General features: G+C 49.2%; 1 protein-coding gene across 3 annotated transcripts in view; it reads right to left on the minus strand.

Moving 5' to 3' along the window:
* Positions 1-443: 443 nt before the first annotated feature.
* Positions 444-26,432, minus strand: part of RHPN1 (rhophilin Rho GTPase binding protein 1) — a 57,278-nt gene continuing 31,289 nt past the window's right edge. For 2 of the 3 annotated variants that reach the window (XM_074986584.1, XM_074986585.1), the window contains exons 6-15: positions 26,136-26,260; positions 25,023-25,189; positions 23,534-23,721; positions 22,776-22,932; positions 18,314-18,433; positions 12,708-12,902; positions 10,989-11,065; positions 8,000-8,146; positions 6,466-6,624; positions 444-4,592 (exon numbers count right to left, since the gene is read on the minus strand). In XM_074986584.1, the coding sequence (XP_074842685.1) occupies positions 4,398-4,592; positions 6,466-6,624; positions 8,000-8,146; positions 10,989-11,065; positions 12,708-12,902; positions 18,314-18,433; positions 22,776-22,932; positions 23,534-23,721; positions 25,023-25,189; positions 26,136-26,260 (1,530 nt within the window). In that variant the 3' untranslated portion in view covers positions 444-4,397. The remainder of the gene's footprint in view (positions 4,593-6,465; positions 6,625-7,999; positions 8,147-10,988; positions 11,066-12,707; positions 12,903-18,313; positions 18,434-22,775; positions 22,933-23,533; positions 23,722-25,022; positions 25,190-26,135; positions 26,261-26,432) is intronic. The other variant, XM_074986586.1, reaches the window with a different exon arrangement.

Here is a 26,432-nt window from a genome sequence, read left to right on the forward strand (position 1 = left end):
ACTACAAAATCAAATAGAAAACAAGCGTGACTCTCGGACTACCAGTGTTATCATCCTTCCTGACAGCTCAAGCTCCAGTACCAGCTACTGGGACGAACCCAAATGAGCGTGGGGTTGGCAATTTCCCACTCCAGCCCCTCTCCATTTAGGGCAGACTGAGGGGTGGGGTGTGTGTTATGGAACCACAGTCAGTCATTCTCATGAGGGGATGGGGAAAGTAGTCAGCAGAAGAGTTTTAAGTTACAGATGGTACCCAATTCAAAACCAAAAGAAAAAATATCTTTAGATCACTGGTTCCCCAACTCTTCAGTAGTGCAGAGCCCAACCACCCCCAGATAACTGTTTGTGGACCCCCCCCCCACCAAACCAATTCTAGCCGCTATGTACACACCCTTAAGTGACAAAGGAAAGCACAACAGAAGCAATTTAATTTAAAAGTAGATTGTAGCTTTGATTTATTTAAAAAACTCTTCTGTGATCATTTTTGTTGATCTTTTCTTTTCCCACGGGCTCCATGCAAGACCATTGCGGAGCCCTGGGGTCTGCAGGGCCCAGGTTGGGAACCACTTGCTGCTTTAGACTCATCCTCCGAGACCCCCATGGTTGCAATCTTCCCTTTGCTTCAGCTTCTTTCCAAAAATCACAGGCCAACGTAGCATCCAGGACCCAGGATAGACACTGAACAGCTGCACACGCCAAAGAACAACCCACCAGAGTTCCTAGGTGCTGATTATGGGGTGGGTTCAGGACATCTCCCTGAGGCCTGGCACTTACCCTGTAATCCACCTCTCATGGGGTGACAACAGTTCCCTTGCTGGCCGCACTGGGGAGAGGGCGATGGGCTGGGAGAAAGAACTCCTCCCTTAGGAAGATGCGAGCTGGCTGATATCTGCGGATCTCCCACCACAGCACAGCTCCACCCTCCTCCTCAGCATGCGGGGCCAGCACCTGCTGTCCATCAATTTGCTCAAGGATTATGAGCACTGTATCTTGCTGGACCAATTGTGGCAGCTACATTACTTCAATAGTCTGGAATGACTCCAAAGGAGCCATTATGGTTTATAGCGTCAATGATCCGTGAAGCCAGGAGTCAAGAATCCGCAGATTAAAGAGCACCCTGTGCTGTCTTGACACAGCAGACTGGAGCTGCTCCCCATCCCATCAGAGAGATGCACATTAGACACCCGACAGGTAGTTTCTCTTACGCTTCTATTATGGGATCAGGTGTGCACTTAATGGAGGTGGGGTGTGGGAATAAAGGGCTAATCCAGCAGCAGGGAGGTTTTACCCAGAGTTACTGTAAGAAGTTGCGAAGAGAAAAATTAAAGCCACAAAGCTAGGAAATTCCAAGACCAGCTCCTTCAGCTTGGTTTCCATCAGATGGTGAGTTAGCAAAACCTATCCCCAGCTCAGCAAGGCATTGTAACTGCACACTTGGGGGTGAAACGCCACATAATCCCATAGCCTGAGCTATGCAGGAGATCAGCGTCCCTTCTGGCCTTAGCACCTATAAATTGATCTAGGCCCAGACCCTGACCCTTTCTCCAGCACATCCATGGGCTCATTTCACTACCACTGCAGAAGCACCTCATTAAGGATGTCTGGTTTTCAAATCTGTGGGATTTTTAATCACTGAAAGTTGAGCATCCACATACAAGTAAAACCACCAGTGTTAGAAAGATGAAGGCATGTAAAGCACAAAGCTGATGACATAAAATCAAGCAGCTGGTGAGACGAATGCCATATGCAGTCACAAACATTGCTTTAAACAAACACATCTCTGGCTCAGGGGCCTCAGTTACAGCAGCAAAAACAAGACATTTAAAAGATTTCTACGGTTTCCAAGCTTGAAGCTATGATTTCTGTTTAAACCCACACCGACGTCTCCCCATGGTGGCTGGGAAGTTTTCACAGGGTACAGATCCAGTACAGCAGTTTCTGTTTGACAGTGGTCAGTACCAGCTGCTTCAGACAAATGGGCAACAAATCCCTTAGTGGACAATTGTTAAGTATCCTTCCCACAGGGAAAGATTCCTAACTCTGGGCAGGTTAGTTGTTGGCTTATGCTTTTGAGTATGAAGGTGTAATCGCCACAAACTATGGGGCACCAGGGCCTCAACTAACAGTTAAAGCCACACGGAGCCAAGTATCTGAATCCACTTGTACAGCAACCGTAGCAACGAGAGGTGGAAGGTGCGTGAATGAAGAGACTGATCAGCAGCTAAAATGTTTCACAGAAAATACCTTTTTTCAGGAGAAGAAAACATGTTTTTACTTAAATAAAACACAATTAGCTTGGCACATGAGCACTGTGCTATGTGACACAAAACATGGTAAAATTCAAAGGACACTACTGAGAGGACAGTCTGTTTCCACCCTAAAGGGACATGTGTGTTCAGTTCATTCCATTAAACTATTGCTAAAAAAGTTATTTATGACTTTAAAAAAGGGAGAAGTGGACACCATCTATTACTTATACAAAAATACAATTACAAACTCTGAAGGGTATTTTATACCTACCAACAGAAATCCAGCACTCAGGAAGACTGGATTGCTCCAGAACCTCCACAAAAATGCACAATACAGAAAAGGGACTGAAAGCAAACATCGTACAAAGTGCATATGTTCTTCTGATTGGTCCAGCACTGACAGTAAAGTTGCTAAGACACATGCATCATTTGGCTGAGTGCCGTTCAGTTCACTGGCAGACCACAACTGGGGCATTCACAATGTGCAGGAGATCAGATACCAGGGCAAAATGGTGGTAGATGAATAATTTGGAGAAAAGTTATTTGCTTGGAATTTCAATCTCTCACAGCAGAAACAGGAGGCCCCTGGGCTGTCAGGGATCCCTTCGGAGCTAGGGGAAAAAAGGGCAATGACTACGTGGATGCATCTTTCCCCTTCCTACAGGGAAGCCCTGGCCTGCTGCCTTTTGAACAGCTGATGGACAGCCACGTAGCCACTCCATTAATGCATCTAGCCCAGATTCAGTAGAGTGCTTAAAACAGGTGCTTAAGGCTGAAGTGGAAGCCCAGCCAGCATTCCTCATGCACCTAATAGTCTCAGTGACATTGACAGGTTTGTTGGGTGTACAGATCGAACCCTGCCCCTCAAACTGCACCCCACTCTCAGTGACTGGTGCTTGGTTCCGTTCCCACAGAACTGGACACGTACCACGCCTGCGAGCAGGCTATGGCTTTTGATCGGATGGTACAGGTCTAGTTAATCCATTTGCTTTAGATTCACAATGCTGACACCCGAGGGCTTTGTATTACCCATGTGAAATGTTCATTTCACAGCCACAGGTAACACTTAGACCTGCCATCAGTGCAGGACACTGGAATAGATGACCACTTGAGTGTCTCCAGTCCTGAGAGTCTAGGACCTGCAGCAAAAGGAGAGCTGAGCTGCTCTGGGGTCATGCAGCTGAGACAGTAAAAATCAGCACCAGAAAGCACAACAGAAAAAAATACACATACAAAGCTGTGCTTCTGGAAAGCCGTGTGGGAAATCATTTGAATCCCTTCCCATGTGAATTCAGCACTCCTCCTTCTGTGCGTTCTCACCCTGCGCACTACACGAAGCATGAGACCAGACGACACAGTAGCATGTACCTACGGACCCTATCATGACTAGTGCACAAAAAGGGCACAGTTAAGGTTGCCTGTTCAACTTAAACATGCACATTCCCGACTCCTCCCCACTTCACCCTGCAACTTTAATGTTTCTGGAGTGTTTTGAGGAAATGCACTTCTAATTTCTTCTCCATCAGCCACGTTCTGCATTCCCTGCACTCCGGCCTGCCAGTCCTGCTTTCCCCCACTGGGGGCTGAGGGCAGGCAGACAGGCTCCAACACACCAACTATCAGTTCCTGTTGGATCCAGGTATCTCCCTACTTGCCCTTCCACTGATGAAGTTCAGAAACTCCCCACGCTGGTGGGATTCTACACCTTTCCTGGTGCGTATCGTACGCTGATGAGCTTCTAGGCTAAAGTTGGCAACTATGTGCACACAATTTACATGCTGTAGATCGAGGGCTAGGAGGTGGGACAGCACATAGCCCTGTGCATTTATGGAGTCCAATGAGACGGCTATCTTGGTACTAAAGGATGAGCCAGAAAACCATCAGTCCCTCCCCAAACCATTCAGCGGAGGAATTATTACATATAAGCTCAGATGGAGGAGCCCACTAGTCACCCTCAGCAAGCGTACTACACTAGTGAGCCAGGAAAGAATCCAGCTCCAGGCCAGGCTCTAGAGATCACCTGGATCAGCCTGACTGCCACAACACCAGCACAGCTCCCAGTGCTACGCGACTGCTGCTCTCTCCGCCTGTCCCCAGGCCATGCCAAGAGTGACCACGAATAAGCCAGGACCTAGTGAGGCCGAGCATTCAGTACATGGACTCGTTGTCTCCCACAGCAGCCAAGGGAAGGCTGTAGGCGCTGCTCTTGCTGCACTTACTCTTCTTGCTCCAGGCCAGCAGGGCACTGGCGCTCTTGCTGTTCATGAGGCTTTTCCTGCTGTTCTCCTTGTTGTTCTTCAGCAGCCCGCCCCCTGCGGACGCGGCCACGGACCTCCTGTCCGCCTGCCAGAAAGAGAATCCAAACAAGGCGTATGATAGAGCCCCCGGTGGAGAGGAACAGAAGCGAACACACGGCTTTCATTAGGGCCAATGCTGCATGTGGGTACATGCCGCTTACACAGGTGCTGGGACAGCACCATGGCCTGGAACTCTGAACCCACCCAGACGCTGGCCCTTTGAGTGCTGTACAAACCCCACCTCCACCCCCAGTGCTTTGGGGGAGTTGCATCCCCACTGAATGGGAGGCACTTGCACGGAAGCGGTTCTCATCTCACACCTTTTAGACACTGGCGTGCTCCCACACAAGCAAGTGTAGAATCAGGCCCAGAGAGGTTCAGGAACTTGCCAAAGCAGCTTGGAGACAGAGCGGAGTCCGGAGGGCTCGGCTGCAGTCCTGTGAGCACATGCTAGCTGGTGCACTGACTCTCCGCATTGCTTTAAGCATGTGGTTCTCCCTAAAGCTTCCAAGCCCATAGTCGCTACTGAACTAGCCACAAGGCAGGGCAGCTGAACACCAGTGTGCACCCACCCCTTCCCATCCCGCCATGGCTGCCACACTCCCAGACACTGCTGGCCTGGGGAGTAAAAGACTAAGAACTGACTGCTCCCTCTGCCACAGCACAGTGCCAGAGGCCAGCCCACGAAGAACGTACCGGGGCAGAATAAAACCCAAGACACTGCTAAAGGCAAAGGCAACAGTGAGCCGAGAGGCAGGGGAAAGCAAGCAAAGTACAAGCCCTCATCAGCTGAGAACAAAGCCATGGCTCCCAGAAAGGCCCCTCAACTCTTCCATGGGACCACTGACGACTGGCCTACACTAAAGTTAGATTACAGCATAAAGCAGATCATAGTGACCTAATCAGGTCAGCACATGCGCTACAGTCTTAATCCCGCTGATATAAAGCGCCCTATTACACAGCCATCATAACATCACCTGTGTGGGAGGCATAGGTCAGTGTGAACAGAGCAGCGCAGTGCAGGTGTTGACGCTGCTTTACTTACATCATCTAGTGCAGGGGTGGCCAAACAAACAGAGATGAAGAGCCACAACAGTGGTGGAGAGAGTGTAAAGAGCCACATCTTATGTATTAATTTATATTTTTACATAGATATGTAAAAATAAAACTAGATTGTAGATAGATATAAAAAAAATAGATACGTGGGTCAATGCCCTCCCCTCCCTCAGAACAAGACACAACAAGAGCCCCCAACTCTAAGTAAACGCTGGCAACTCGCTCGAGCCGCCATCGCTGCCAACACGTGCTTCCCCACCATGCCGTGGGGCGCGTGCGCAGAGCAGGTGCAGCACTCCCAGCGTGCAGCTCTCAGGAGCCACATTTAAAGGCTCAAAGAGCCACAGGTTGGCCATCCCTGAGCGAGTGGTTGTCATTCGTGTCAGTTTCACAGTGCCAGAAATTGACAAGAAACCTTGGGGCCTGCACCCAGATCCCAGGGAGGCGAGAAACATGGGCAACTGCCCACCATTCCTAGCAGAGAGGGGGGTGGTGAGAGTCTGGGCAGCTGCTGGTCCCAGTGGGGATCTGAGAGCCCTGGCTTCCAGCCACAACCCCCTTCAGTCGGTGGAAGCACTCCTGATGAGGACACACCACCGACAGAAAGCACGGTAAGGTAGACTTCGCCGCCACCACCCTGATTACTGGCCTAACGCAAGCTGACGTGAGTTTACAGTGTAGATGTGCCATTGGGTATTAAATGGAATCTGCCAGTTTTGACTCCACTACCCATAATAGCCTGAGACACAACACCCAGGTCGGGCTGATCTCAGCAGAGCTCTCTCTGCCGGCTGTGGCTTTTCCCATACCTGTCCGCCAAGGGGGCTTTTGCTACTGTGAGGACAGAGCGAGAAGTCAATTACCACGTTCTGTCCGTCAGAACTCTGCAGGGTGACCACGCCGATGTCCACGCCCTCTTCCCCAACGCTCTTCAGCAGCTGCACCACCTCCGCGTGCTTCCGCCACCTGCAGTCCTCGCTGTTCACAGAGACTATGTAGTCTCCTTCCTGGAGCCCGGCTTCCTGCAAGACGGCGCAAAGACAGGTTTGGCCTTATCTCAGTATGCATAAGCGTCTTCCCAGACCGGGACCAGGGAGCCCAATCCAGCGTTCGATGAAGTCTATGGGAAGACTCCCCTTGACTACAGTGGGCATTAGGTCAGATCGGAAGCAAGTTCAGTTCCTCGGTCAGGCAACCCTCTCCAACACCCTAACACAAGGGCCAATGCTCTTCTCCCATGCCTATTTCTGTGGCCCCTCCCATGCTGCCCCCCACCCAGTCAAAAGCTTTTTTTCTTAGAGAAGTTCTTCTGCCCATTCCCGTCAAGCCTGAGCCCTTAGGCCCTTCAATCTGTTCTGTTTTCCTCACCCACCCTGCCATACTGCTCCCCATCCAAATCCCTTTCACTACCATCCCAGGGCCCCAGACCTACTCCTGCACCATCTCTCCTTTCCACCTGTCGTGGCTTCCAGTTATCTCCCTCCCCTACCCCCTTCACCAAGCTCCACGTATCTTGGCCCACTCTGAATTCTTCCTCTGCCCCTCTCAGCTCCACATCAGCTGCGGCCCTCTCCTCGCTCACATTGGTTCTCGCTCGGCTCTGTCCCATCCCCAGCTCCACCCACTTGTCCAGCCAGGCCCAATCTTCGCTGCCAGTTTCCCTCTCCACCTCCCACACTGCCAGCCTCCAGTCCAAGATTCTTCCCATCCCTCGGGCTCGTGGCTCTGATCTTATACCCCACCCCACCCTCCACCTGTGGTCCCCTCTGGATTTGATGCAGGTGGCTGCTCTGCTTCTCATGGCTGGCGTATTACCCTGGGTTTCTGAATCTAGTACAGTGCAGCCAACTCAACTGTAGGGAAAGTGCCACTCAGCCCCTGGCTAGAGCGTGCTTAGCATACACCAAATCCTGGGGGAACTGAGCAGGGATTTTCTAGTGCAGCTACTGAACATGTGCCGCACCAATGATTCCCCCCCCGCACCCCAGAGACTTGTAACAAAGCCAAATTTGGGAGGATTTTCATGAGGATGACAAAAGACGCATCTGCCTTGAAGTTCAAATCCCCTGCCAAATTTCAAGCGTCTGCTTCAAAGCAGACTCCCAAAGCTTCCCAAAGAAAAAAAGTTTCCCCAAAGTTTTTAACACGGTCAAATCAATACAAAGACCTGACCCTCACCGGCTTAATTTCAGGGGGTGGGAAGGAGAATTCAGGTGGAGACTGACCCCCCCCCCGTGTAGGACAGATCAGCCCAAAGGGTTCACGTTTGGCCACGTTACAAGCATGCGGTATCACAATGGGAAGTGCCAGGTGCCCGGAATTAGCGGTGGTGCTAACAACCCTGTGTTGTCTCTCCAGCAAGGCGAGGCAGAGACAAGGGAAGGACTGGTGACTTACAGATGCACAGCCCCCAGGTATCACTCCGGCAATCAGGACAGGGGAATCCCCTCGGAGCGTGAACCCAAAGCCTTTTTCGCCTCTGGCCAGGTGGACTCGCCGTGCAGGGAGCCACTTGTTTTTGGCTGAAAAAACCGACAGAGGACCCTGGATTGATAGACACAAGACAACATGTTTCAGTGCAACTGTACTCGCTACAGGCTGGCCCTAGTCCCCTGGCTCACAGAGCTCCCAACTGCCCAAAGAAAAGTGAAACTTGACCATGTGTGCTGCACAGACAATCCTGGTTCGGGCCCATGAAGAATTTACACTGACTAGGTCTTAGAGTGACTGCAAACTTGTGGCTGTCCGAAAGCCAGGGACGTATTTTCGGGCTGGCATTGCTCAACTCAACGTTATTCAACCCATTCCTTGCAAGGAAGGGGGGACCTAGCCATTTAGAGGAGCTGTCAGAGACCAGGAACTTCTGCCAAATTCAAGAACATCTGTGGTTAGATTCAGCCCTTCAGCCATAATTAAAAGAAAACATAGGCCCAGATCTACTTCACATTGAGGTATGGAATTGACTCTGTAGCTCCCAGCCCCAAGAACAATGAGAGGGATGCTCTAGGTCAAGATTTTTGCCAGGCGTCTGTAGTCCAGTTAGCTGCAGATGATGAAATCCCCACTTGCTGGAATGCCAAGCAGCTGGGGACCATGTGGGTCCAAAGCAGGGCACAGGGATGGATCTTACCCCTTACCGTCAGATCCCGCTCCCAGTGCAAGCAACAGCAGAATTTCCCTTGACTTCAGCAGTAGGAGGGTTGGCCCTTACATCAGGACATCTTTGCAAAAGGGACCTGGCAGTGTTACCTCTACTCTTTTACTTCCACATGTGGAATAAATTTTTCCATGTGCAATGAGGCAGATGTGAATGTTCACCACCAGTATAAGCAAAAAGCCTAGCTATGGGTACTCTGCTAAAAAGCTGGGCAGCATCTGAATCTCTCCTGAGTAACCGCACAGGTGCTCAGCTTACAGCAAACACTGCTCCCTGGTTCCTTGGCTGTGGCTATCTAGCGTGCAGATGGCTGTAATATTCTGCTGCTCTGAAGTCCTCCTGGAAGGTGTGTGCCACACACATCCTGGGCCCCTGCAAAAATTGCTCCACTGTAAGGTGGCTGTGCCACTCAATTAACTACTGCGAAGGGGATCAGATTAACTGGCTGACAAGAATAGTGTGTGACTAAAGTAGTGTGGATTGGACAAACGGACTACAAGATGGATCATCAGGCTCAACGTCTAGTTGGCAGCCAGTATCTTCATTGATGCTCTGGTAGAGGAGAGGGACTGCCTCCTCAGCAAGTGCACAGATAACACAAAGCTAGGGGAAGAGGTTTCAAAGGCACCTAAACCAACCGGAGGACTGGACCAAAAGAAAACGATAAGATTCAACAAAGATGAGTGCAGTAATGGCAGAATCCCACGTATGCTCTGTGCTGTGGGGGTGACTGGCTAAGCAGTTTTGGCCTTGTCCAGGGTATTACACTAGATGAGAAGATGGATGCGAGTCCACAGCGTGCCCTTGTGGTCAAGAAGGCTAATGGCATATTGGGGTGCGTTAGCAGGAGCATTCCCAGCAGGCTGAAGGAAGGGGATTACTCCCTTCTATCTGGAGAACTGCAACCAGTTCTGGGGCCCCCATTACAGGACAGATGTGGATGTGGATACTTTGGCAAGAGTCCCGTGGAGGGCAATAAAAATACTTTGGCGGCTGAGGCACATGGCTTATGAGCAAAGGCTGAGGGAACTGGGTGTAGGCTGAAAACCAGAAGAGTAAGGGGGGGGGGGGGATTTGATAGCAGCCTTCAACTTCCTGGGTGGGGGTGGGTGTTCCAGAGAGGATGGAGAGAGGCTGTTCTCAGCAGACAGATGACAGAACAAGGAGCAATGGTCTCAAATTGCAGTGGGTGAAGTCTAGGTTGGATATTAGGAAAAACTGTTTCCCTAGGAGGGTGGTGAAGCACTGGAGGAGCCTTCTGGATCCAGTCTGAGAAGCTTAGCATGTTGGCTGACATTCATCCAGCTTCTCATGAGCTTGCTGGTGGCACGGCTCTCCAGGCAGCCTTTGTGCCACTTTAAGTCATAATCTCTCCCTTTGCCAACCAAGGTGCCTTCCTCAGTCTGGAAGCTGCGTCTGCCACATCACTTAGTTCCCGGGATGAAGTGCACGCCAAAGGAGAGGCGACAGAGTCCCCATTTGTTTGTATGGCAGGGTGCGCTCAACTGGCTTTGTCAGCATCCCCCAGGCCTGGCGTCTGTCCATATTTGCTTGTCTCTTGCCTTATACTCCGACGGCTGGCTCACTGGGGCAAGGGTTGTCTTTTGGGCCTGCCTTGGTTTGCACAGTGCCTAGCGCAGTGGGGACCTGTCCCTGGCAGAGACCCTTAGAACCTCCGTGTGGTTTGTGCGCACGCACACGCTCCATGGAGCTTTTAAAAAGACCAAGTGCCACGAAGCCTAGGCTATGGCAGAGTGCAGCCCTGCTCTCAGGCCAAACTGGGCCCCGTTCGCTTTCTTTAGGAAATCATATACAACCCAAAGAGAAGGAAACAACACAGCAAAGAGGATAAACCTTCATGCCACTTGCAGGGTTCGTATGAGGGTTGCTCTGAACTCTGGCTGAGGGCGGTTCCCAGCTTGGCCACACGTAGGCGTGCTAGCTCTTACCCACCTAACTCTGCAGCTAAGCGGTGGCAGCACAGAGTGCGGGATGGGCCTGTTCTCCCATCACAGTCCCACCCTGGAACTTAGGTACTTACCGATGCTGCTGCCTACTTCTGTTCTTAGCATCTCGCTTGTGGCTGGTGCGTACTCCCCCATTCAATGCCCCTTTCCCCCTTCCAGCCCCTCCTCCAGTCTCACAGGTTCACAGCAATTACATCATTGTTTTGACGGACGCCGGGGCTGGCCCACATGCCGGCCTGCTTCCTTCCATCAGTGGACATACCAGTCTATGGAAGATGTCTGTCACCTTCACCTGGGAGAAGTTGGGAGATTTTATTTCCGGTCTCTGGTTCGTTTTGGCTAAGAATGGAAGGGAAAAAACACTAAGACGTTTCTTTGCTTGCACAAGTGAACCAGCAGCCATCGCTTAGGTCTGTGTCTACCAGCCCAGATGACTCAGCCTTTCTGGCTGACCATACTTCCTCGCTGCTTCCCTGTACTCCCTCACCTGACTGCATCCATCTGTTGCCTCTTGTCTTATGCTTGGATTGTAGGATTTTTGGGGCAGGTGCCATCTTTTGAAGCTGTTTGTACAGCACCTAGTACAATTGGGACTTGGCTCAAGATTCGGTTTACTAGGTGCTATGAGTAATAATGTCAAGACAGCAACAGTGTATTCAGTAGAAAAGCCCAACCTCACAGACCCAGGCCCTAGCCTAGCTCCCTTTTAATCAAGGGAGATAGGTATGTTTACTCCAGCTGATGGCTTGATGTGCAATTTTCATCACCACATAAACTACACTGGAAATCACTGCGTAACATGAGACCATATTCAACTAATCAGCTGATCTGAGTGAGTCTATGTCTATTTAAGTCTGCCACCAACTCGCTATGTGACCCTGGGCAAATCACTTCGTGTCTTTGTGCTGTGTTTTCCCCCTCTGTAAAACACCTTTCATGCCCACTTAGGCCGTGTCTACACGTGCCCCAAACTTCGAAATGGCCACGCAAATGGCCATTTCGAAGTTTACTAATGAAGCACTGAAATGCATATTCAGCGCTTCATTAGCATGCGGGTGGCTGCGGCACTTCGAAATTGACGCGCCTCGCCACCGTGCGTCTCGTCCAGACGGGGCTCCTTTTTGAAAGGACCCTGCCTACTTCGAAGTCCCCCTATTCCCATCAGCTGATGGGAATAAGGGGACTTCGAAATAGACGGGGTCCTTTTGAAAAGGAGCCCCGTCTGGACGAGACGCACGGTGGCGAGGCGCGTCAATTTCGAAGTGCCGCGGCCGCCCGCATGCTAATGAAGCGCTGAATATGCATTTCAGCGCTTCATTAGTAAACTTCGAAATGGCCATTTGTGTGGCCATTTCGAAATTTGGGCAATGTGTAGACGTAGCCTTAGGGGGCAAGGTGGGGCAGAGGGAAGAAACCTAGCTTAACATTTATGAAGTGTACCCAACTTCTTGGATTAGCAGTGAAACAATAATGCAAATTCTACACTCATCCTGCAGAGTGGAGGAAAGGGCTAGGTTTTTATACCAAGCCTGGCACTATGGGCTGAGCTGCAGAAGATTAAAAACTGCATGTTTAAGACATTATCAATGAGCAAGAACTCTTGTCACAAGGCTCCTGCAAGCCCACAGGCCTATTTACTTCAAGACGGGATAGTTAGTAGGAAAAAAAGGACAAAGGGAGAAGGAGCCTGAAGGACCAAATAACAAAGTCCATGGTAAAAAACGAGAAGTCCTGTGGCACCTTATTAGACTAACATATCTTGGAGCATAAGCTTTCCTGGGCAAAGACCTGCTTCGCCAGCTTGCATCAGACGAAGTGGATCTTCGCCCATGAAAGCTTATGCTTCAAAAAATCTGTTAGTCTATAAAATGCCACAGGATTTCTCATTGTTCTTGTGGACACAGACAAACCCGGTTACCTCTCTGATAGCTGTCACCATGTAAAGCCCAAGGTGCTCCCTTGCCCCTTCAATGACACTTACGATGAATGTCTGGAGCATCTCCTGTTTCAAAGAAGTCTTCCTCATGATCAATGTCCGAGTATTTGCTAAGTGAGCGCTTGTGGGCGAAGGAGAGGACCTCCTGGAGGATGTCCATCTTCCTCAGGATCTTACACAGGCTGTGGATCCTCATGGCTTCCTCGTGCTGCATGATAGCTTTTTTCAAATGAGCCTTGCCTGGAAGGTACAAAATACAGAACACACCCTCGTTGACATGGGACAGATAATTCACACAGCACCATGTTCTCTCCAACCCACGAGCAGAGCACCAGAAAACAGTCCCGATAATGACACTGCTGCTTTTGGAAAGTAACTAAATCAAAAAGGTAAGGAATCCGGCTGCAATCACAACTCTTATGTGCTGCACAGACCTACCCAAGTAAACGAGGCTCCTTACACTAGGCCCTTGACTCATGTGGAGGTTGTGCAACCCCATGTAAGTCAATTTCACGTTACACAAGGGAGCCAGGAAACTGACCAGAGCAGCAGTGCTGGAAAGTTTTTCCACTCCTGTGAGCACCAAAGGACTGGAATCCGACTCCCAGCTGCATGTCACTCACCGGAGTCAGGAAACTGACCAGCGCTGCTGCACTGGTCAGTTTCCCAACTCCCCTGAGTGACAGGCAGCCCGCAGCCAGGCACCTGCTCCCTTCCACTCGCAGTCACATTAACCTGAGATTCATGCAACCTGAGTGCACATATCTCGGGGTTCTACTGTATTCACCCGAGTGGAGGTAGCATCAACTGGGAGACATGCAGACCTCACCTCCATTCCTCACAGGAGTAGCGGTACTCAAAAGGCCTGGGCATGGACACTGGGCTTCTAATTCAGTTTGACGCTGGTTTAGGGCTTTCCCTTTACCCTCCTGCAGTGCTAATGTTCAGCCCAACGTGGGTTCAATTATGACTGAGAATGTATCATTTCAGATCTGCTATCATCAAACAAGATACTGGGTTCTTTAGAAGAGGAACTGCATGGACTTTAGAAGCCTGAACTAGGTGTTTATATGTTCAGACGAGTTCCTTAAGTCCCTTGTTGCCTTAAAACGTGAATTTATAGACAGAGGCAAAGATTCAGGAAGCTAATGTCACCAATGATAAACCTTAACATAAATAAATACTCTGTCGAACTCTTATGATCGTTCCAGTTTAAGGACACATGATGGGAGTATAGTGCAGTAAATTACTCTGGATTTACACAAGTGAAAGAGACTGAAACCTGACATACGAGATTCAATACTACACATTTTTCAGAAGTGAATATTTGTGCTGTAGGATCTTAACAAGACAAGTAACTTTCGGCCTTGTTCTCTGCTGGAAGAAAGAAATTAATTAAAATAAACACTTGTCAAACAGATCCAGCTATATTCAAAATACACATCACTAGCCATCTATGGGAAAGGAAGTTTGGAACCCCTTTGAAACACAAATTCTTGGACACTGGAGAGAACTTGGGTTTTATAACTGCTATGAGGGACTTCTTGTTTTCTCCTGTGATGTACAGAAATATACAGTGATGGTCTATTTGGATTTGGTGATCAAAGATTAGTCAACACATAATGGCAATTAAAAAATATACAAGCCCATGCATGTCCAGAAGGTTCCCAGATAGTTATGCTGCTTTCTAGTTAATCATGTTAATCTCCCTCCACCCCCAGAGAACATTAAGTCATGTTTTAGTACTACAGACAATGTCTGAGGGCACTACTGCCTCTAATGTTACTTAGCTGAACATGAATGCGGGCCACTGTGGCTTAACAGCTTGCATGGCAGACCTAAAAATCAGGGGTTCTCCGCTTTCTTCCATTTGCAATCCACTAAAGATTTGGAACAGAGATGTGGATCCATTTGGCAAATCTTAGGTACAGTCCACAAACCTCCAATAGTCAATGGGCCACAAGCTGAAAACCACCAGTCTTAATGCATTGAAATCATAACTCAATGCAACGCAGAAGAGGCAGGACTGCTCTTTTGTGAGCAAGAAAAGAGGGACCTTTCTGTGGACATATTTAAACCTCTACAGCCTGGGAACACCAGGAGCAGAGACTGGTGTCTCACTTTCCATTTATTAATAAAATTAATCCGGGGTCATTTTTTTTTTCTTAGGAATCTGGTTGGAATGCTTTTCTTTCCGATCTGGTGTAAACCAGCAAAGCTCCACTGAACTCAATACAGGCACACACCAACTTACTCCAGCAGTGGATTGGCCCCTGAATCTTAGCAAGACATCATTTGGAACAGCAATTTGTGATCTCCTGTTGGGTGTATGCAAGGATTCTCATCAGTCTCACTAGTACAATGATGATAATACATCCACCCTCTTGCTTGGAATAATTCAGAACTAAGCTAGGCAAAGCACCTAGTAGGGAACACCACAGCCTTGGACTAAAGATGAACTTATTCCTAGTAGGTCTTTGTTTTAATGCTTTCTAAGCCATACTAGTCTGAGGAATTCCATGACCCAAAAAAATGCCCGTATGGGGTGGGGTCAAAGCAGATATGACAAACTAGAATTTAAGACCCAGGATCTCTGAAGGTCCCAGCTGCTTCAGGGAAGGTTGCTAGAATAAAAAAAACTTAGCCGAATGAGCGAGTGCTCGTCTCTTTGCCTTTCTGATGACAATCAGCATGGGTGGAACTCTTTAATTCATCAAAGGGTGCAAGACAGAAATATAGCTCCCATGCACACCATACCCTCCGGAAAGCCAGGAGTCAGCTAGCATTTGAAACTTTCAGTGAACCCTAGCAGATTTCTATTACTGGTCTATGATAAGAGTCATATTCAATAGCTTTTTAAAGACAAAAGGTACTCTGGGTCTCTTTCTGAGCCTCAATTATGAGCAAGAAAAAAAAAGTTTTGCTAAGCCTTCAATGGATAATACTAGTACTTACTTTTAAGTGCTTTTCCCCCCCTATTTTTATCTATTTAAATTTTCAGTCCTGGGAAGTTACAGGAGGAATCAGATAATAAATTATTAAAACATAGAAGGATGGCATGGTATTTACCAGAGGTGTTTTTCACCACCTTGGGAAAACTAGCTGTAGCGTGCGACAACCATTTTCTGTTTGGAAAATTGTTTCATTAATGCACATGATGTTACGCTTGGAATATGCAACTAAAACAACTGTCACAAAGTAGAAGAAGCAAACGTAGATGAATACAAAAGCAACACTCTGTCTGTCTGGCTGTCTGTCTCTCTCTCTCCTGAATATTTTGGTCTGGTATTTTCCTCAAGGAAGTTATAAAAGTCATGGCTCATTTTGGGTTTCAATATTATATAAACAAAAGTCAAACACATTCAATTACATGAAAAAACAATGTGGAGCTGTAGTGTTTTAGCATTAAGCAACCCAAAGCACAGAAAGCAGCAGATTAGGAGTCCAGGTCCTCTTAGCCCAGCGGCATTCTGTAGCAAGAAACCAATTAGAATGGAGCAGATAAACTCAGCCTAACTCTGAATAGAAGTGTCTGAAGTTTGAAGAAGTTTCTCCCCCGTAGTTGCTGAACACTGATGCAACTGTGAGGGGAAACATTTAATCTTCTATCAAAGAAAACCAATGATTTTTTACATGAAGCTTTTTGTACTTTGAGCACAATTAAATAGGATGAAAAGTTGGGATTTTTGCTGAGCAACTGCTGCCTTGAGATTCTGGCTTCTTCAGCTGACTGTTCTGTTCCTCCCTGCACCGCAGTGTATTTTGGATAGAGGGAGGTTGCCCTGTCTGTACAGGAAATGGCCTTACGAAATTTCTTTTGTACTGTTGCTTTGAGTGGTGGAATATCTTCGTTTATTAGTAGATCCAACCAACTACACTTCACAAAATACAGCACCTATTTGTGTGCGCCTTTGAAGTGTGTCAAGAGCCACAGCGAACTGCTGCATACCGATCCAGGTCTTCAGGTTTTCAATAAGTTTCTTAACAATACCTATAGCTTTGTCTTCAAGTTCTGCCTCTTGATCACGGTCACGTCTAAAAATCAGGCCCATTATCTTAATGTATGTTTCCAAGCACCTTCCTTGACTATTGTACAATCACCAGGCGTATGGTGTTTTACAGCTCCTTGGCACTTTTAACCTGGCCCAGGCTGATGGTGATTACAACAGCACTTTTAAAATAAATCAATCAATCTACATTTCATCACAGCATTTGGTGCAGGTCTTGTCCAGGGAGATTTAGCCAATGGAATGAACATCCACACGTAATCAAAAAGTGTTGTTATTCCTGTCCCAAATCTTTCATCTCAGTGGGCCACAAGATTGTCCTAACTAAGGCAAGACCATCTGTGGCACCTTATAGACTGACCGATTTTTGGAGCACAAGCTTTTGTGGGCAATGTATCTGACTAAGTGGTTCTTTGTCCACAAAAGCTTATGCTCCAATAAATCTATTTGTCCATAAAGGTGCCACAGGACCTCATTACTTTTGCGGGTAAACATGGCCCTCTAACTGACTAAGTCTCCAGGGATGGAGTAATTTTGCTTATTGAGCTTGTGTAACTGGAATTTGCAGGGTGTGCTGACTGAACCATGGCAGTTCTTTGACTGGATACAGATGGAGCGCACAGCTTTCAATCAATGTTGGCATGCACCTCAATTTGCATATATGTCGATTTAGTAATACCAGTAGGAAACAAAAATGCGTTGGAAGCCACACACAGATCGCATGCAGCCCACAGGCAGCATCTTGCCCACCACGACTCTAATTTCACTGTACCATCAGGAGATAGAGACAAGAAATACCAGTTTCCACAGGCAGCAAATGTAGAAGCAGATTGCCACTGGTTTGAACAGAAGTCCAGTAAGAAAGCACAGGACAAGGCAGGGATCCCAGACTGGGATTGTGCCCTATACGTGAGGGATGGGATTTTGGAGGATCTTCAGGAAACATTTAGTAAGTGGGCTGGTGAAGATGAACTGGCCGTCCGCGGCAGTGAAAGGTTATGATGCTCTCAAATGCACAAGGATGGAGCTGGTAGAGAAGCCAGATCATTTAAGGTACAAAATGTGTTCCAGGGCAAGTGGTAATGGAGCCCTCATGGTACAGACCTGATGGGAGACACACCAACATTGGAATCTAATCCACTCGTGGAGATAAGAGCATTTGGTTGTGTTCTGGCTGCTATCTGGGGCAATTAAACAAGTACCCTGGAGCAGACAAACCCAGGACCAGAACCCCCAAACCCAGGCACCCACACACTCCAGAGAGCCACTTACCCAAAGGTGCTGTAGTTTGCCCCCTCCTTCCCCAGGAGGCCCCCTCTCAAAACTCCCTCCTGTTAGCAATCGCCCTGTTCGCAAGCACCCGGTCGCATGCTCCCTGGTCACTTGACTGTGGAATGAGAAACATCTGGCATGTTCTAATAATGGCTTGAAAGAAGCGACTACTTTCAAACCATCTCCACAGAAGCAGGGGAGCTGGGATAGGGAAGGGTTGAACATGGTTTCTTACTACCACTTCACCTCGCTCTCGTGGATGCTGGCCACATAGGGAAAAGTAGCAGGACTACAGCAGGGCTTTGCATGCTTTAAAACTTGTCTCCCGGCTAAGGCCTGACAAAGTTCACTGTGCTGAGGAAGGACAGTTACCCAGCTTTCTTCGCTCCTCCTGGTCTTGCAGCAGAAGATGAAGTGATGGTCCCTCAGGTATGGTGACATGGAACTGGGCGAAGGCCTTTTCGTGCTCTGGGAGGTCAGCATCAGACACAGCTGTGGGAAACAAGCAGGCACAGGCAGGTTCAGTGGCTTATTCAAAGCAGAACTTATCCATAAACAGCTGGCAAGTCCCAAAGCAGAAGAGAAGGGAGAACATGAATAGCTTGTGTGCAGCAGCACCTGGATTTACATTGCTCCAAGAATTTAAAGGGTGGGTGCTTTTAATCACACTAGATGCTGTGTAAATGGATCCAAATGCAGGGCAGGGACCCTGCGTGTTTAACAGGACAACTGACAATATCAACAAATAAATGTTTATGTTTTCTCTAAGTTTTGGGCCCTGCCCTGGTGTTTATGGTGTGCTCAGCACCATGGTATCTGGGTCTCCCAATTTCTGTAGTTCCTTTTTAATGCAGGCATGAAAATAAAGTCCTCGATATTTACGCCAAGGTCAGACACACAGAGGCCATGGATACGCTGCAATCAGGAGGGGTGATCGCAGTAGACAAAGTCAAGCTACTTTTGGGCTGGGCAGTGGCACGTGCTAGCCACTTCAGGATGCGCCCAGGGTCCTGGACACAACTGTACATGGGAGGCTGGTCTATGCCACTGCCCCTCCTGCCCCAGCTGCTGTTGCTTGAGCTAAGTCAGAGCACTGTCCAGCTGAGGCCGAAACAATCAAGTCATGTCACAAGCCCTTCAAGCACTGGATACCGTCTTTGTCTACTGGCATTTTTTTTTTTTTTTTTTTTAAATGAGTCCTTAGCCAAAGCTGCCACTAATCTTTTTTAGGTCTGTATGAGCTTCAGGATTACAGCATAATCGCCTCTTTGGGGAATAGGAGCTGATCATGAGAAATCAGGATGGCTCCTGGAGAGAGAACACCCTGATGCTCAGATGACTTGGGCCATGTCTACACTAGCCCCAAACTTCGAAATGGCCACGCAAATGGCCATTTCGAAGTTTACTAATGAAGCGCTGAAATGCATATTCAGCACTTCATTAGCATGCGGGCGGTTGCGGTGGTTCGAAATTGAAGCGGCTCGCCACCCCGCAGCTCGTCCCGACAGGGCTCCTTTTCGAAAGGACCCCGCCTACTTCGAAGTCCCCTTATTCCCATCTGCTCATGGGAATAAGGGGACTTCGAAGTAGGCGGGGTCCTTTTGAAAAGAAGCCCCATCGGGATGAGCCATGTGGCCGCCAACCGCATCAATTTCGAAGTGCCGCGGCCGCCCGCGTGCTAATGAAGCGTTGAATATGCATTTCAGCGCTTCATTAGTAAACTTCGAAATGGCCATTTGCGTGGCCATTTTGAAGTTTGGGGCTAGTGTAGACATGGCCACCGTGGGACGTTAAGGCTCAAACAAAAAAACAAAAATCAAGCCAGCAACAGAAAGCTACTGGCTTCAGCTTCAATAGGCTTCAGCATCCTGACACCGTGCTGGCATTGTGGACGTGGATTTTCTCTGGGCAAGTACTGTACAGATGGAGATTAAGCTTCGCACAAAGCATTTATGGCTGGCCTGTTGCACTGCCCATGGACTGTTACTCTGACCAAGGCCAGATTACACAGAAGGAGGGGACAGTACCACACTGACCTCTCAACTGCAGGTGCACATTGCCTTCCCAAAGGCCAGAAGGGGCACACCATGGCAATGTGGGCACTCTCCCAGTTACTCTTCTGCCCCATCCCCAGCCATTCACACTAAGTCAGCAGGAAGGGCACGCAAGTTTGAGCATTTGGCGAAACCCTTACAGAGCTCCTGCTGCCCTGCAATGCTGCCAGCCAGTTAGACCCTTCTCACCTGCTACTCCCCCAGCAGTCTCCCTCCTCACCCCGCCCTCGCTGTCACCCCCATGCCTGGAGTTTCCCACACCTGAGGCCACTCACCCAGCACCCTCTCCTGACTCCAACTGCATGGCATGAAGGGCTTGAGGGATAAAAAGAACTACAGATTCCTACACCCACCATTGAAATGACCGCGCTGCTGCAGATGTCCCCGCTCGGCAGGCAATACTCCACAACCGGGTTGGAGCGTACGCTTCTGGGGACAGAAGACAGGACTGGCTACCCTGTAAAGCCCCTTGGGTGGGACCCATAGAGATGTGCTGACTACAGTGGGGGTAAGGAGAAGATGGATCCTAGTCTCAGCTGCTCAACCGCTGGTGCAGTGCTGCCTGCTTGGGCCACCGAGGGCCAGGCTCTTAACCACCACCCTGCCTCCTGCTCAGCGAGAAGCACCAGCGGGCCATAGCCAAGTGTGAAACACATCAGGCCCCAACCCATGTCCCTGGTTCACCTACTGCTGAGGTGGCTTTTGCCGCTCATCCAGTGGTACATGACATGCTGCTCAGGGAGAGGCACCCTGGCCAAACCTCACCAACCCCACACCAGAGAATGTCCAGTTCCCTTCACACCCCACTCAGAATCCACATCTGTGGCAGCTCCTGGTGGCTTACAGGGGTCTAATCCCCAGCTGAAGAGCTCCCAGTGCCTGATGAGGGGAAGGGACCTGCCACTGGTCACATAAGCACACCCGAACCAATTCTAACTCTTCATTACGCTCCATTAATATTTAACTTATCCAGCAATTTCATTCGAGCGGAACCACTTCTGCAGCAGAGGGAGGAGACCCACATCTGAACACTGGTCTAGGTAAGGTGGTGAATCCCTGTTCAAATCCCTTCTTGTCACTGGAGGAGGCGGCTTGAACATGAGGTCTCCCACATGCTGGGCAAGTGCTTTAACTGTATGCTGATGTTTAGAGAGGAGAGCTCCTCCTGCCCCACATGATCAATGTTTTGCATTCTGTTAGGTGGCCTCTTTGTGACCAAAAGCCTGTCTCTGCTAGTTATTCACTAGCTGGGTTGAGAACAGGCACCAAACTCAGAGAGAGCGAGGCAAGGACAAATCCCTTTCATAGGCAGCTCTGACTGGCTGGCTCTAGCACCTAGGCTGCTGGCATTGTGGGGCTTATTGTAAGGTATCTAGCCATCCATGCACTGTACAGGAATCTGTGTGTATGACTTAGGCCTTAAATATCCCTGCAATTTTCTGGGCACCTCGGTGTTGGGTGTTGTGATGTTCAGTGTGACAATGTCCAAGTCCCTTTTGCAGATTTGGACCATTGCAAAAATACTACTTACAGGTTGATTTCTGAACTCCGGTTATATTACTGTTTGAAGCCTCTAGACCAGGGATTCCCAATCTACGGGTCAGTGATTAGATTTGGTAAGGTACACCAGCTGGGCAGCTCTGAGCCACACGCGGCTCTTCAAGGAGCCATTTGCAGCTCTGCTGCCACTCACTCCTCCAGCTCCCCATCCCTGCCCTGCTGCACTGAAATGAAACTCAATTTAATTGGTTTAAACAGCCAGCAGAAGAGAACCAGCTGTTAAACATATTCAGCTGAGTCCCATTTAAATGTAGTAGGGCAGGGATCTGCCTGCACTGCAGGTGGGAGAAGAGAGTAGGAGGGCTGTGGGGAGCTGTGCTGAGGCAGACGCTCAGTGAAGAAGGGAACAGGGGAAAGGTCTGAGCCTGGGGGTGGGAGGGAGGGTAAGGCGGGTGATTTTCCCCAGTGGGAGAACCTCCTCCCACCCAATCCCTCCCAGTTTTGAATTGCCTTGGGTCACAAAGTCCTCCTGAATTGTCAAAATGGGTCCCCGTTTCAAAAAGGTTGGGAACCACTTCTCTAGACAGTACTAGATTGGTGCTCCACAGGGCAAGCACTGTGTATACCTCCTCACCCCAAAGATAAGTCAGACAGATGGTGGGAGACAAGACAAGACATTTGCCAGTTCACAGGTTAGGAATGGAGGCAGAATTGCCCTGAGTCCCTGGCAGAGCAGGGAGTTCATAGTTCAGTTCCCAAGTCCCAGTTCTGGGCCTTTTTTTTCCCCCACAAGCGGTTTCCCCATACTATCCTTTGCCCTTCACTCCAAGGTCACAGTGCCCCCACAGGCACTGCTCACTTACGGGTACCACACCGATGGGCTAGGGCTGGATCAACGAGCCCTCTCCTTTTGGCACTGCTAACCCACTTAGCTCTGAAACGGAGCACGTATCACACTCGTTAGTCGGTGACCCCACAGGCAGCTACAAATGTTGTACAAGAAGGAGGCAGGCAGTATATCAAGCGTACCTCCACCACACACCCTGTTGTCAGTTTCAGATTGAGACTAAAGTTTTTTTATGTTAAAGCCTCTATGAGGTTTTAGGCTTCTGTGCTATTATTTTTTGTGTCCCTCATTTTTGATTATGTTCCACATTTGACCCTTAAGATCTCAGCTGCTGCTTTGACGAATACTACGTGAAAAAACAAAGAGCATCAAGTGTTTAGGTGAAAGCACAGCTGCCTTGAGGCTGCAGGTCAGCTGTAGGAGTAATACTCACAGGGGCAGTCACAAAGTGCAGCAGCAGCATAGTAGTGGGAGAGGGCCTTGAAATGCTCAGACTTGACACGGACCATGGTGGCCCATGAGAAAGGTACGTAATCCTTCACATGAGCCTGGGTCATAGTCTGATGCACCAGTGAATAGACTTCTTCAACCTGCAACCAGCAAACCACACACTATTAAATGAGCAGGGTCAAAGGGAACATTGCCAGTATCAGGTCTCTGACAGCAGCCAACGGCAGATACTTCAGAGGGAAGGAAATGAGCAGGGTAAACGAGCGATCCATCTACTGTCAGCCAGCCCCAGTCCCGAGACTGATTCAGCCAAGGACTCACTTATGACTTTGCCCCAATTCTTTCAGATGCTTCCTTATTTTTGCAAGTGAGGATTAAGATTTAGCAACACTGACAAGTGATCAGCTCATTATTCAGGTGTGGAGTGCCCAGCTGCCCCTCCCTATAGCTGGGACTCATGCTTGCATTTCACCCAGTGGGTCAATGAGTTAACACAGCTCGCAGCGAGGCTCACTGCCAGAAGGACAGCTCCATGCAGTCCCATTTCATCTCACGGCTACCCCACGGGGCCTGCGTCATCACTGGACTGCCTCCTAAATCGCCCCTGCACAAGGGTTCCTCTTGTCCCTCCCGGCTGGTTCTTCCTCTCTGCCCGCCACACCCAGATAGCTCCGCTCAGTAAAGCCAAGAGAAATGGGTAGCTTGGCAGGGTTGAAGCAGAATCAGTAGAGATATGCGTACCCTGGCTGCCTCTTGGGCGAGCTGCAGCTGTGTGAAGAAATCATTCTGGGCACTGGTTAAGATGACTTTCTCGAAGACACACTCCTGCACCTGAGCAACCATCAGACGCACCAGCATGTTCAGTGAAGCTGTGCTCATGTCCAGGCTGGGCGCATTGGAGAAGTTCTCTTTCAGGTAGTTAAAGGCACCTGCATGAATAGAAGCAACTGGAGCGAGACATTCCCCAGAAGCCTTTCGGCTTACAATTCTGGACTCAAGTGGAGCACTGGCCAATGTATGTACCACTGGACACCACCATCACCCTTTGTTGGGATTAGCAGAGCAGTAGTTCAGAGGCATGAATATACCTGGCATTTCACCGTGTTAGGACTTGAGCTCTGGGTTCTACAGGCTCTAGTGGGCCCCAGTACATTTTTCCTGCTTGCCTAGACTGTGCGCGCCCCACCAGTGCTTACGCTGCTCCGTATCATGAGGGACAGATAGCTGATTAGGATGTGCTGGTGAAGCCAAGGTCTTGTCCTGGTAAATGAGTCTAAAAGGCTCAGAGGCAACACCAGTTACAGAGAGTCAGGTCTTCTTGCAAGGAAGGGTTGATGGGGAAACAACCCCATACTGAGCTCTTGGGTCTAAGAGTCCTAAAGAGGCTGCATAGGAGGCAGCCAGTCACAGAAGGGCTTATAGGAGCAGCAAGCCGATAAGGGCCAGGCAAGTCCATATAAAAGGCAACAGTATAGAGCAGCTGCAGTCGCTTCCTGGAGCTTGAAGAGGGAGGAGGACTGGCTGCCTTGCAGGCCAAAGGCAACAAGCACACCGTGTACAGCAGCGCCGCAGACAGAGACCCGCAGAGCTAAAAGCAGCTCTCAATGAGCTGCAGGGCTCTGTAGGCTGGGGCAAGAGCCAAGAGGGTGCTGCAGCCCGGGGGAAGCATCTTCAAGATATCTACTGAGGAGTCAGAGGGGGGGCACTTCAAGGAACAGCCATCTACAGGTCCTTGGAGTTGTGGGTGGGCCTGAGTCCCCCCACCATCCCCCCTCACCACTGAGGAAGTGGCTGGAGTGAGGAGCTGCAACATTCTCCCAGGACAGGGGAGCACAGAATACAAAACACAGCCTGAAGAGGATGCCATAGTCCTTTAAGTGACTCGTGTCCGGGAGCAGAAGTGATAGTGGCAAGATTCCACCAGTGAGAAGTGCACTGGCAAGAAACAAAACCTGGTGACGGCCAGCAGGAGGCACTGCAGTGGTGAGGTGAACCTTGCCACAGAGGGAATGGTCAGACAAAACCTGGGATGGGGGCATTGTTACTCTGATATTGCAGCACAGTAGAGGACCACAGGTCAGGTAGGGGGCATGGGCCAGGCTCTGCACATCTAGCAAACATTCAGCACCAAGGGGTCTCACTTTAAACAAGCACTAAGCCCTCCCACTGCTTCTCCCTTTAAAAAGAAAAGGAACCAATTGCCATGAGAAGCCCCAAGCAGCCGGCTTACCAGCTGCCTTTTGAAAAGCATCTATCGCTCGGTCCACCCCTTGCAGGGTCATGCGGTCCTGCCGAGCCCCAATCTGGGTGTGCAGAGCTCCAATGTTGAAGAGCACACTTCCCTTTTCGAAAGCCAGAGCACGCTGATGGGAAGGGACTCCAGTTAGCGAGTCATACCTAGAGATGGGGGAAAGACAACAAATTTGCTGCTTAAAACACAGATTTGCTAGTAAGCACCGGAGAACACCACAAAGTGGTTTATAAACCTATCAAAAGGGGAAACAGCCTTTTCACCAGCTTGAAAAGCCACCCGCTTTCAAATGTCTATGTTGGTGGTTGGGCTAGAGGAAATCTAAATTTCCGAGCTTCAAAGCCCAGAAGGGACCACTGTGATCATCCAGCCCAACCCTCTGTGCAACACAGGCCAGAGAACGGCTCCAAAGGAAATCCTAGAGCAGCTCTCTTGGAAAATCCTCCAAAATCTTGATTTAAAAAATGGTCAACGATGGAGCACAAAAGGAATGGTGCCACTGCACAGCTTTCCATAGGGCAGTCTATGCCTTGCGCCTACCAGACCTGAAAACATCCCAACAAGATCTAGTTGGAACAAGGAGACCTCTGGGTCAGTGACATGTAAAAACCAGAACCTGCTCTCCATTTATTAAGCTCTGGATTCACTTGGTGCTCACTCTGTGTCCATATTCTGCTCAACTGGAAACAGCAATTGGAGTGCCGTGACCACACGTTGCATTAACGAAATATAACTTGGTGGTAAGGATTTCAAGGCACTTACAGACAACAACAAGGTTATACCGTTCCTAAAGATACGGAAAGGTTAAAATGGCCACTCTGCAGACTTCACGGAGTTGAAGTGATTTGTCTAATGGCCCCATGGAATGTAGTGCTGGAACCCACTTCTCCATCTGAACACACCCAACTTCTGGTTATGAGGACAGATAAAAAAAAAAAAAGGCCAGATTTTAAAAGATATTTTAGGGGAATAAGGTCTAATCGAGCACCTGGGCACCTGACTATTTACCCACAGTCCCAAAAGTCAGCACTATTAAGACTACACACATTTGGAAGGTCAGAATGAAAAAAAAAAAAAAAGCCACTCACTAACCAGTGAAAGAAAACACCCAAGTTTTTGTTGGGAGGGAAGAATCTGTTGTCAAGAAAGTAAAGCTGGTTGTAATATTCCATGAGAAGTTCTAGACCCGCCTCATTCCGACTGGGGGTCCGCATGGCCTGTGAAAGAGAAGGGAAAAGAGTAAGCATGTGCTGCTGCGGCTTTCAGAGGGATGAGTGTGCACAAGGCTTATGCCTCATTCAATGCCATGTTAGTTGGAGTCTGAGGGCTCAACCTGTGATTTAAGAGGCGTAGAGGCCTTGTCTTTGGCACAGGGGGGATGAATTTCAT

Source organism: Carettochelys insculpta, chromosome 2 (assembly GCF_033958435.1).
Source record: "Carettochelys insculpta isolate YL-2023 chromosome 2, ASM3395843v1, whole genome shotgun sequence".
Taxonomy (NCBI): domain Eukaryota; kingdom Metazoa; phylum Chordata; order Testudines; family Carettochelyidae; genus Carettochelys; species Carettochelys insculpta.